At 44.5% G+C, this 12,214-nt stretch overlaps 2 protein-coding genes across 2 annotated transcripts; one reads left to right on the forward strand and one right to left on the reverse strand.

Moving 5' to 3' along the window:
* The first annotated feature begins 1,056 nt into the window (after window positions 1-1,056).
* Window positions 1,057-6,840, forward strand: LOC113837977 (ephrin-B2-like). Its single transcript, XM_035453687.1, is given in 6 exon segments — window positions 1,057-1,097; window positions 1,263-1,429; window positions 1,432-1,545; window positions 4,934-5,026; window positions 5,745-5,868; window positions 6,347-6,840. Coding segments are annotated over 6 exon segments (897 nt in total). The 3' UTR covers window positions 6,705-6,840.
* A 3,938-nt stretch (window positions 6,841-10,778) lies between these two features.
* Window positions 10,779-11,684, reverse strand: LOC113838824 (ubiquitin-conjugating enzyme E2 variant 1-like). The gene has a single exon (XM_035453688.1). The coding sequence runs from the start codon at window positions 11,682-11,684 to the stop codon at window positions 11,139-11,141; it is 546 nt and encodes a 181-aa protein (XP_035309579.1). The 3' UTR covers window positions 10,779-11,138.
* Window positions 11,685-12,214: the final 530 nt, after the last annotated feature.

Here is a 12,214-nt window from a genome sequence, read left to right on the forward strand (position 1 = left end):
GTGTGGTGCCTTACATTTACTCACTATTTTGATCTTTAATACTTAGATTTCTGAGCTCTGGCCACCGAAACATAGAGAGCCTCTAAGGACTTGCATTTCCGAGGATCAGGCCTCCCTGTGTGGATGTTAGTGTGATTGCTCCCATGCCCGAGAATGACTGGAAGTCTTTGGAAAGCTTGTGGCCCAATGGTATCTATGAGACCAGAAAGATCTCTTTCTGGGAGGGTAATACAAAAGAGCCTTTTAGTGTTTACTGCCTGGTATTTCCTCCCTTCTTCACTTTTCCAGAGAAAAGTTTCTGTGGATAAGACCGAGCAGGCAGGTGATCAGAGGCTTTTAAAGGCAACAGCAGGCTTGGCAGCTCTCTCTGAGTGTGTTGTTAGTGTTAGCACTTGCTTGAGGATGTTCATCAGGAGGCTCTTGACTTGGTGTCTCAGGGAAACTCCCCGTTAGGGAAGATCTTTCAGCAATATGGCCAGCAAGAAAGGAAAGGAGGAGAGCTTTTAGCTGGGAGCAACCAAGGGATTTGGTATCAGTAGTCATAGTTCTAAAGATTTGTTACGAAAAAATAATTGGAGCAAATACATGGGGGGGTTGTAGACCAAGGGGGTACTTGTCCTCAGAAGGGGAGGGCTGTTCATCTTGCAGCTGTATCAATATGATTTAATTATTTCTGGTTATCTTTTATGGGCTTCTAAGACATTTCTTTTGTTCTGTGTAATTAAAAACCCATTGTTATATCAGTGACTGACTAATTATAATAAGTAATTTGAAACATTCTTGATGAAACTTGTCTGTTAATTAACATCAACACAGCTCAGGGAAACTACCAGGACAACAAAGGTTCTGGGCATATGCCATTCCTGGAATTGATGAGATTTCTCTGGCATGCCTAATAAACTGAGATGCCAAAGGTTAAAAAAAACAAGCAGGTGGGAAGGTCTGTCTCATCACCAGGGAGTTGTAAAGTTGCACAAAAGATTATTGGAATATTACAAGCATGGGAAGGGTTGGGATGGACCAAGTGTCAGCAGGCTGTTCCAGCCTGATAGCCTGATGGCTCAAGAAGGGAAAAGATTATCCTTTTGTTTTCTGAGGTAAATTCTTAAAAGCATTTGTCCCATGAAGAAACCCTTGGTGAACTAAAGTATAGCACTGACATGTCATGGTGGGGGGTGATTTGTAGTGTAGGGCTCTTTGATGCCTGTCTATAAGGGTGTTCACTTTTACCAACTCAGTGGCTTTTCTTTTATGCTTTTTAGATTTCTACCTGGACAAGGCCTGGTACTATACCCACAGATAGGAGACAAATTGGATATTATTTGCCCAAAAGTGGACTCTAAAACTGTTGGCCAGTATGAGTATTATAAAGTTTATATGGTTGATAAAGACCAAGCAGACAGATGCATTATTAAGAAGAAAAAAAAACCCTGCTCAACTGTTCCCAACCACACCGAAATGTGAAATTTACCATCAAGTTTCAAGAATTCAGCAACAGCATCTGGGGTTTAGAATTTCAGAAGAACAAAGATTATTACATCATATGTGAGTGTAATTCTCTCTCTTTATTTTGTAGGCATTGGGATAAGCTAACTAGGTTTGTATTGATTTCTGTTTCCTTTAAATTAACATGGTAAATCATTTATTAAGAAGCTTTGTTCTTTTTGTTTTTTTCAAAATAAATTAATTGAAAATTGGGGCCATGTAGTGACAGTATTAATTAAATATAAATACTCAGCAGGGGCAAATCTGCCAGGATACTTATGGTATTGAAATAAGTAAATTATATGAAGGGACTCAGTATCTCTACTGAGAAAACCATCTTTAAGGAACTTTTTTGAGGTTTTTATAGGTAAGTCTGTGTGATGCTTTTTCTCTCCATCCTTCCATCTGTCTGTCCAACCTTCCATCCACTCATTCTTTTAGTGTGCATTCTGTTCCAAGAACTGTGTTTCACAGTTAGGACTCAATAGAGCAAAATGTAATAGTGGTACACTTCACCATGATACCATCACTCCAGACCGGCAGAGCTCAGAACTTAGTAGCATGGGGCATACAGACAAAAGCCAGTACAGGTGGTCTCGTTATGTCCTGATGGAAAAGAGTAAAGTGTAATAGTGCTGCCTGTATGACACACCTGCATCTGTCATAAAAATGTGGCATCATTTCAGGAGTAGGGGATAGGTTTTCATTGGGGTATATCTGAAGTGCATTTGTGAGCTGTGCCCATTGTGATGAAGATAAAAAATTAAAGCGAAATAAAACACGTAAAACAATAGCCAAGAAGCATAGACAGAAATTTGGAGGGAGAAAAAAGAAGACAATGTTGACAAAAAAATAATTTATATAGTTTCTTACCATACACATATTTACCCCTTAAGCTCTAATTCTTTCTATGTTCTTGATCCTTGGGTAAATGCTGTGGCCTTCATGCCCATCTCAATTTCAAGTCTAGCAACACAGAAAGTAGAACAGTTTTCACTGCTGTGAGAAAACCCAGACAGTATGGCTTAGAACACTTTACACACAAGGAAATGTCAGGGTCAAAACCCAAGGCAGGGCCAAAAAACCCATAGACCACCACTGTAAATGTGTAGACATGTCTCCCGAGCCATGTATGTACTGTAAAGAGAACATGCAGAAATGCATGGTGTATGTGCCGGGGTAGCAAAGAGAGTGTGCATAGAAAATAATAGTGACTATACTGTACAAATACGCACAGCACACACATGACAGTGCAGGGAGTCAGAAACATTGGAACATGCATGCCTAATATACATACATAGGGAGGGTAATGGCAGGAGACAGACACAGTGCATACATACTGCTTGTGGAACTTGTTAAGCTCATGTAATATAAATGACAAACTGTTTCTGTCAAACATGTTGGAAGTGATGCCCTGTTGTATATTTTATAACATAAAATCAGCTTTATCAAAAATTCCCAGAGATGAACTAAGAAAATCCTACTAGGGTACAGGTAAGCTGGGTGCTGTGTTATGCCTGGTACCAACTACAAGAAAGCCAAGTTCAGGACGTGGATGCTAACCTAGGCAATATAGCTATACCCACAGGGAAGAAAGATAGGAGAAATGTCCTTGCTGATACTTCAAACTTTCTCAGACTTTTAAAGTCTCCTAACAGATTGAAAATCTGTTTATTTTTTTCAATAAGGTCTGAGAAATGAAGTGAAAACACTGTAAGCAATAACTGAACATTCCACACTGACCTAGACCACACTGGAAAGTGTGCTCAAAGTACCCCACACTGTGAGAAGCAATAGGAGAGAGGCTCTGAGGCTGAGCCACTTTTTGCAAATGGGAAAAGAAGATAAGGAAAATGATAACACAGTAAAAAACTAAGCCCCTTTTTTCATGCTCTCAAACACACAGTCTCTTTAGAACTTTATTTTAACTTATATGACAAGCATTTTCTCCAGTCTGTGAGAGGGATACTGTTTATCTTACTGCAACTCTGCGACAAAGTTAATAGGGCAACTGTTACCTATTTTCCAAGGAAAAGCTTAGTGTCATCAAAGAGTGAGGAAAGAGATGTAACCATGAGACCCAAGATTAAGTGCACTCTCTGGAGAAGAGTCACCCTTTGTTTTGGGGAAAATCCTGAGGGTAGAAATTGATAATTCCAGAACACAGAAGTGAATTCATATCTGGTTTTTTAGTTACAAACCTCTACAAACCGTGAAGGCATTTGGAGCTGTTTGGTGGTGGTATGCTTGGAAAACAAAACAAAACAAAACAAAAACAAAACAACCAGGCTGAAAGAAGTTGCCAGAACACTTGTCTGTTTGTCATTGTCTTCTGAGTATAGTGTTAGCAGACAGGACTTTGATAGAGAAAGTGGAAGGTGATTAAAATTACAGGCGTGTCTATGAAACACTTCTGTTCCTTGCCACTTGAACTCAAGGGGAAGCAGTGTTCAGCACATTCCACCTTCTCCTCCTACTCAAACTTGAACTGTAAACTGAAAGCCGGCTCCTCATTACACGGTCTGACAGCCCATCTCGTTGCAGCTTTAGTTACAAAGCTATTTAGAGAATTCACTGGCTTAAGGACAAACAGCAATATGTGTAGACAGAACAGTTTAGACAGACTGAAAGACATTGGTAGAAGGGGTGTCCCCCTCCCCACTCCCCTCATTGTTAAAGTGGAAAAGGAGCCCAGCTGGCCAATGTGAGGCAAGGTGGTTGCCCCCACCTGGTTATATCCAAGTTGTCCCAAGACCCAGACAGGGAAAGGGGTGTACAAACTCTCTGTCCAGCTGGAGTTTTCCCTAGCAGGAAACTTGGCTAAAGTGGCTGATGGGGGTTGATAAAAACAGATGCTTGCAGGGACTTACACGGTGATGAGAATGCAGACTCAGAAGACTTGAGTTCTAGTATGCTACTTCAGCACATTCCTGGCTGGAGGAAGGAGCAAGGGGTGTCAGAAGGCTCCCCTGATAGTGTTTACAGAACTTGGAGGTTTGACAAGCATAGCATCTAGTTCATTGTTTTTTAAGCAGGAGGTCTGGAGTGGAGGAAGCAGGTGTTGAGAGATGATTACCAAGTTTTGAAATTACCATGTTTGCTCTTTTGCACTTTCTAGTTTGCCCCCGCTAGGAGTTGGTGGGTATTTTGGAAGGTGCTATCCCTTTTACCTATAGAGTAATACTAAATCATGTGTATATGGGAGGGTGTGTTTAATTGTACTTAGAAGCAGGTAGCCTACATGTCACAATGTTTCCAGCATCCATTTCTCTTTGTTTATTTTTCTACTTCTTTTCAGCTTTCAGCATCCCATACATTCAGAAAACTTGTGACAAAGAGTGAATTCTTATTTTTCAAATTGTTTTCAGACATTTCATGTTCATGAAATCTAATTGATTTCCTGATTTGTTCCTTATTTTTTTGTTTTGTCCATTTTATTCTTAATCAGCTACATCCAATGGGTCTTTGGAAGGCCTGCATAACCAAGAGGGAGGGGTGTGCAAGACAAGAGCCATGAAGATCATCATGAAAGTTGGACAAGGTAAAGATCAACTGCTGCTTTGTGACCCCACTGTGAGCTGGTACAGCCCCCAGCTAGTGTGGGACCTGGGGTGCCGCTCACCATCACCGCTCTTGTTAGTTTTGAAGGCAGACCATTCTCTGCACTTTAAACCACTGGTAGAGTCCCCCAAAGCAACATACTCAGTTTTTCTCATTTGTGATCTCTCTAAAGTTCAGGCCAGTGAGACAGGGTGTCTGTGTGCTGCTACAGATATGTGTATTTCTCTTTACAATGCAGAACACCTCTTTGAAAAAAATCAAAGTGTCTAATACATAAACACTGGCTCTGCTGCTGTGTTTCTTTTTCAAATCTGGACAACCCAAGAGCTGCATTTTCATGCAGAATAACCTATTGTGCTTAAAGAAAGAATTATTCTTCTAATTAGAGACTAGTATAGCTGTCAGTCAACTTGCTTAGTGAAATTGAAATGTCATCTGGCATCAGTCAAAATGCTTTGACTGCCAAATGCAAGAATCCCTATAGTTTCCACAGATGGCCTGCTAATCGAAACCTAACAAATAACTAGGATAACCATTCTGATTAAAAAGGAAGGTTATATTCTTGTATTTCTCAGTGCTTTGAATAGAGAGTCTTATGTTCATTGCTGCTCATGCCTCTTGAGATGTCTTTGCAACTCCTGAAGCTTGCTACATTGTCAGATGTCTGTGCCATGATTAATCACTTCTTCTTCATGTAGATGCAAGTCCTGCTGGATCAACCAGGAATAATGATCCAACAAGACATCCAGAGCTAGAAGCTGGTACAAACGGCAGAAATTCAACAACAAGCCCTTCTGTGAAACCAAATCCAGGGACAGCAGTGTATTGGGGCTGTGTGTCTATGGGGTGTGTTTTTCTTAGAATGCCTAGAGACAGAGAAGCCTCAAAATACATCCCAATCAGTGGGATTCACTCGTGGGCACAGATTCCTGGGGTCTTTGCTCCCAGTGAATCAGTATTAACTCTGACACTAAGACAGATTAATTCAGCCCGTTCAGTGTTTTACAGTCACAAGAGCAGAGCTCACCAGGTGTGTCAGTTACCGATGCATCCTGAAGTGTTGAAACTAGGGAAGTTCCAGATTGGCTCTCTTGTCTTTAGGAAGTGGTTGGCCTGGTGAGTGAGTGTCGGACCTTTGAAGCTCCTTCACCTCATCTGGTGATCTGTTGTCCAGTTCACCCTGTGAGTTGAGCATTGGCCATGCTTACTTGTTTGCAATTGGAGCGTTCGTTCAGCAAGCTTAAGGACAGAGTCTCAGAACCACAGTAACTGGCTGTTCTTGCTTCCGTGCAGGTAACAGCATCGAAGGCAACAGCGCGGGGCATTTCGGGAACAATCTCCTGGGTTACAAAGTGGCCTTATTCGCAGGAATCATATCAGGATGCATCGTCTTCATCGTCATCATCATCACCTTGGTGGTACTGCTGCTCAAGTACCGCAGGAGGCACGGCAAACACTCTCGACAGCACAGTACCACAGCCAAGCGAGTTGGCAACAACTCTGGCTGGGAACCCAGTGATGTTATCATACCGCTAAGGACTGCAGACAGTGTCTTCCGCCCACACTATGAGAAGGTCAGCGGAGACTATGGGGACCCAGTGTACATCATGCAGGAGATGCCCCCACAGAATCCTGCCAACATTTACTACAAGGTCTAAGGCCTGGGACCTTCGCCTCCCAAGGGAACTCTCACCTTGTTGTGGGCGCAGGGACTGAGCCTGGCTCTAGGGTCGGAATGACTCCTGGAAGATCCTGGAGCTGGACAGTTTTGTAGGCTGTAGCTTTTTAGCCTTGGGGAACCATAGACCTTCCCCGGAACTTGGAAGACTGCTAATAGATCCCCACTTGGACTGCTGTGTCCCTGTGTGGACCTCTATGCTTTGCACCCAGCCAGGCACTCGGGACTCTGCAGATCCAGGGGAGGACACGGTGGCTATGGGTGATGCAGCAGTACCTTAGGAGAAAGTTGCACCTCTGCCTCTGTGTTTCCTGCCATGCACACTGGACTTGTCCCTTGGACCTCGGGTAACCTCAGTAAGGTTTTCAAAGATCCCTAGCATTTAGTCTTCACTCCTTCTGTTTCCAGGGCTCTGCAACACCTCCCCAGACCCCTCACTCCACATCATTAAGGGACACTCACCACCGAGCACTGGCCCCACCCTTTACACTAAGATGAAATTAAATGTGTATTAGTTACAGAATTCCGCTTTCCTGGAAATTCCTTGACTTGGTTTGCTGGGAAAAGCTGGGGAGGTGTGGCCAAGTGAGGAACATGCTGGCTACCACCGCAGGGGGAGCATAGTGGGGAAAGCAAGAAGGAAACAATAGATAGTGCTTTGGTTTGCTGAGAGGAACCAGGAATGTGGGAGACTACAGACTTTGTTGAGTGGTGGTGAGCTCACTAACACAGCTATGCAACAGAGAATCAAAGCCCCTCTCCTGAAGTGTAACAAAGGGGCCATTCCTATGAAAGACTGGCCAGAGTTCAGAGGGAGAGGACAGACCTCTGGGGCAGGACTGTTGAGGTACTGGCAATAGAAAGCACAGCCCTGGAGCTTCAGGAGAGTCTGTCTGCTTTGGGAGATGGTTTAAGCAGACTCGGCTGCTGTATTACCACATTTTAATCACCACAGGGTAAAATCATGTAGGAGAACAGCAGAGAGCCAAATCTGACCTAGAAGTTGAAAAGCCAAAGGTCAAAATGGCTGTAAGTCCATCACCACTGAGGATATCGGGACATTTTCATTAGGAAAGGTTGGTCAGATTCCCCGAGTCCCTGGAAGTGCCCCTCTTCCCCGATTGAGCCTTAAACTTTGGTTTTTGGTTGATGGCTGTGCTGTCTGGGCTGTGAGGCTCTACCCGGGCTCCATGTCAAAGCAAAGCACATATGGCACACCTCTAGGAGTCCTTAAGATGGAGGTAAAGTTATGATGTCAAGGGGAAGGAGGGAGATAGGACATAGTTATAATAGGGGTATAGAACACAAGGGACATAAAATGAAAGATATTTACTTGTATATATTTTAAGATTACACACAATACATACCACAAGACGTGGAATTCATTGGCTGTGGCAATTAAAGCTGTCCCAGCCCTTAGCACTTTACAGGTAAAAGATCAGATAGAACTACTTCTAAGAGAAGCAGCATCACCCCAAATGTTATCAATTGTCCCAACCCACAGGACTTCAACCTGGGGCAAGAGAGTCATGGATAGGGAATGGGGACAAGAGACACAGAAAGAACGACCACAAGACAGGATTCTGATGAAGTGGCAAACTTTATTTTTCTCAGGCTAGCTTATATCATCAGTAGAGCAGGATATTGGGAGGGGTAGAGTGGGTTGTTTGTGCACCAGGTTTTATTGTAGGCAGGATATTTGGAAGCCAACAATAGGAAGTTTGGCAAGGTAAAGTGCTCATGAGTAAGAGGTCCAGGAAGGTTTTCCTAGGTGACTGAGCCTGTGGGTGGAGGACTGGGTCAAGTTGTTTCTTTTCTTGTCCTGAGGCTCTAAGGAACTGCTATGTAAAGGTTAATATACAACAATGTGGCTGGCCAAGAATGGCTTAGGATCTCAGGCCAAGCCCTGAGATCTTTGGCTCCAAAGTGTAGTGCCTGCACTACAACATTTCCATAGTATAGGGCTAGGGACTTGAGAATTTAAAGACAAGACAGCAGGTCTTTCTTGTGGGGAGAATGCAGTTTATTCCAACAAGAGTAGGGGCTTATATACCAGTCAGCAGACATGTTGGAAAACTACCCAAATCACAAGTTCAGGTTCCAAGGCCCGTGATGCAATCCTGAATGGGCAAATAATAGGATAACAGGAACTTGCACTCAGGCCTTCAAGGAAGGAAGAAAACAGGATGTACTTGCTAGGTAAGCTTCTAGTCACAAGCTGGTCAGCAGACCCCTATGGGGGAAGGGCCAAACAAGTCCCCCTTTTATATATACATATAAAATGAGCATCTGTCTTCGATCACCCAGGACAACAACATCTGATTACCCGTCATTGAAATGCCTGCCCAGGCCCATCAGACCCTCTGGCTTCGGTTAGCAGACATCCCCTAAGTCTTACCCGTCATTGACTGCTCACTTGTCCTGCAGGCCCAGCCAGACGTTCGCTGAGGGGTTATCTGCTGCCAAGGAAAGCATGATTTGCTTGGTTTAAAAATGGCACTGGGTTTGCCACCATCCTATGTGGCAAAGGCAGACTGGGGCTAAATCGGCACTGCCAAGGGCTATAATGTTGAGGGACAGCAGCCTATTCCATTCCTTAGTTAATTGGCCTCTTAGCTGCAGTCCCTTTAAGAGGGAGTCTCCTGGAAGGGGAGGCACCCTGGCCTTAATAATTAGAGTAGCCAAATGAGTTGTGTGAAGATTTAAAGTGCCCAATTGTACTAAAGAATTAATATTATTTTGAGAATTTAAGGCAGAGGCAACCTCCCCTGAGAGCTTATCCAGCGTGCCTGCTGTGGCAACTGAGTTAAAGATAGTGATGTCAGAAGCTGTAGCTGCAGTGACAGTGGCTGCTGTGATGTGAGGACAGGCCAGTTCTCTCCCAAGTATTCCAATGGCACAGGCATAGTACCAGGAACTCGAACCACCAAGGCTGGATTCTCACCACTCCAACAGCTTCTCAAACTGCATTCCTGGAGGGAACAAATAAGCACTTCTCCCAAGGGAGTGTTAATACTCATTGAAAATTCTCTGACAGCTGCCTTTCCCAGGCTAAGGTTGGACCTGGCCATCACTGTCCACACCTCACTCCAAAGACCCACCAGCACCAGGACAGGCTGGCTCCTCACAAAGACCAATGGGTCTTTTGATGACTGTAGTGTATCAGCCAGAAACAGGGCACACACAATGCTTCGGGACCCAAATTGGGTCTCACTATCATGTGGGAAGATGCAAACAGACCCTTGGGCCCACAGCAAAACTGAATCTGTCCCCTTCCAAAGGCCTGAGGGAATATCTCTCCACTTAACCAGAGGCTTTTGCTGTGCAGAGGACCACCAATGACGGTCTGCTGCAGAGATACCAGAAGCATCCACAATTTAAAAAATTAAGATATAAAGGATAAGTGATAGAGTAGAGTGAGGGGAACCAAGGTGACCCTCAAGGTTCCCCTTCTTTACTTTAGCCAAATAGGTTTTCAAAGTGTGATGGGTGTGTTCCACAATAGCCTGTCCTTGGGGGTTGTAAGGAATACCAATCTTTAGAGTAATCTCCAAGTCTTGATAAAAATGATTGAAACCTCTGCTGACATACGCAGGGCCTTTATCAGTCTTGAGCTCAAAGTGCATTGGCTGGTGCTGGCAGCAGGGCCGATGGCTGGGAACCCCCTTCCCAGGCTGGTGGTAAGAGAGCGTGTGGCCAAGAGCTAAGTGAAAAAACGGGCTCTTCCAAACTCATCTCGGATCTGGCCACAGCGAATGTGGCATGGTGTGGGCAACGAGGGAGTTGAGAAGGAGGGGGAGAGCAGCACCCTTGATAAAGGTGGGGAGATGGGAAGCTCTGAATTCCATACCCAAGGCCAATTTCAGAGGGAGAGGAGGATTACAGTCTAAGATTTGGCCAAGGGCCGGAGTGAGGGGAACAATGGCTTGGATGGGGCATGACTTAAGAAAGCAGGGGTGAAGCCAAAGCACCCCCAAGTCCAGCAGTAGCCCCACAGCTGCTACCTGAATCCTTCCCTTCTATTCTAAGGGCCAGCACACAGCTGTGACAGGAGTGTGAGGCAGGCAAAGGCAGACCCAGGCCATGTGTCAGCAACAAGTGATTGTGTGACGTGTCTGTTCACAGTTGCATTAGCTGTGCCCACCACTCCCAAAGGAAACTGATTTCAACACACCTTCTTGATCCCAGAAGTTCAACTAGGCAGCCAGCGGTTACACTCAACAGATGTTACACAGCACAAATTAGGTACTTCAAATGGACAAGAAATTAGTATCAGAACAGTGTCTCAGGATGAAGTCCGAGTGGAGCTTCCTCTCCAGTACTTTGAGGTCTACAAGATGAATCTAGAAAATAAACTACTGTGGAAAATGAAGACTTAGGTTGGATTGGGGAGGGGAGGCCAGGCCCGTGGTGACTAATTGCTGTAACACTGTCCTTCTGTTGGCTGTGGCAGCTTCAGGTTCTCTTTTGACATCATCAAGAGCTGAAGCTCCTGCAGGATGACTTTGATCCTATGGGATTCCTGCCACTTTGCCAGCACTGCCATGGCCCTTGTATCCACCACTCCATTTGAACTACTCACGCAGCTCATATTGACTTTTGTTACAAATCTTACAGATGGGGGTGCTTCCAGGTATTTAGGCCCACATTCTATTTTAAGGCTGTATATTCGATTTTCATAAATTGATCTTGGAGGCCCAATTATCATCCCTGTCCATCTTGTAAGTGTCATTTCCTCATCACCCTCTAGACCCAGGCTAACTGTGCCATCGCCTACTCCTTTCTGTCCTTCTTCCAACTCTTCCAACGGTCGGAAATTTCGAGGGACTCTTACACCAGAGCCTGTGCTGACTGTCAACTTGCTTGCCAATTGTTTTTTCTTAACTCGAGTTCCCCATATATTGAGGGATTCTGTGATCTCAGAAAGAAATAAATCTTCCTTGCTAAATGCTTGTCCCATTGTTCACCTTTTCCACATAGGTAGTGTTCATCAACCGAAAGTCCCAAGCAATGGGTAGGCTTCTGGGTCTTCCTCCAACCAAGGCATACAATTGACCTTGTATTGGATATCTTACTGCATTGAGGGGCCCGTCCCTCTGATGAGCACTGAAGTTCCCAGATTCCCAACTGTATCAAGCCACATGTTGGGCACCAGTTGTCCTGACCTGCAGGATGTCAACCTAGGGCAAGAGAGTCAGGAATAGGGAATGGGGATAAGAGACACAGAAAGAACGACCACAAGAGAGGATTCTGATCAAGTGGCAAAGTTTACTTTTCTCAGGCTAGCTTATATAGTCAGCACAGCAGGATATGGGCAGGGGTAGAATGGGTTGTTTGTGCACCAGGTGTTAGTGTAGGCAAGATATTTGGAAGCCAAAAACACGATGTTTGGCAGGGTAAAGTGTTCATGAGTAAGAGGCCCAGGAAGGGTTGCCTAGGTGACTGAGCCTGTGGTGTGGAGGACTGGGTCAAGTTGTTTCTTTTCTTGGG

The sequence above is a fragment of the Cricetulus griseus genome, unplaced genomic scaffold (genome assembly GCF_003668045.3).
Source record: "Cricetulus griseus strain 17A/GY unplaced genomic scaffold, alternate assembly CriGri-PICRH-1.0 unplaced_scaffold_111, whole genome shotgun sequence".
Taxonomy (NCBI): Eukaryota; Metazoa; Chordata; class Mammalia; order Rodentia; family Cricetidae; genus Cricetulus; species Cricetulus griseus.

Bases quoted from the DNA above. Each gene is read 5' to 3' on its own strand.
- LOC113838824 (XM_035453688.1), bottom strand. From the start codon at position 11,684: ATGGGACAAGCATTTAGCAAGGAAGATTTATTTCTTTCTGAGATCACA.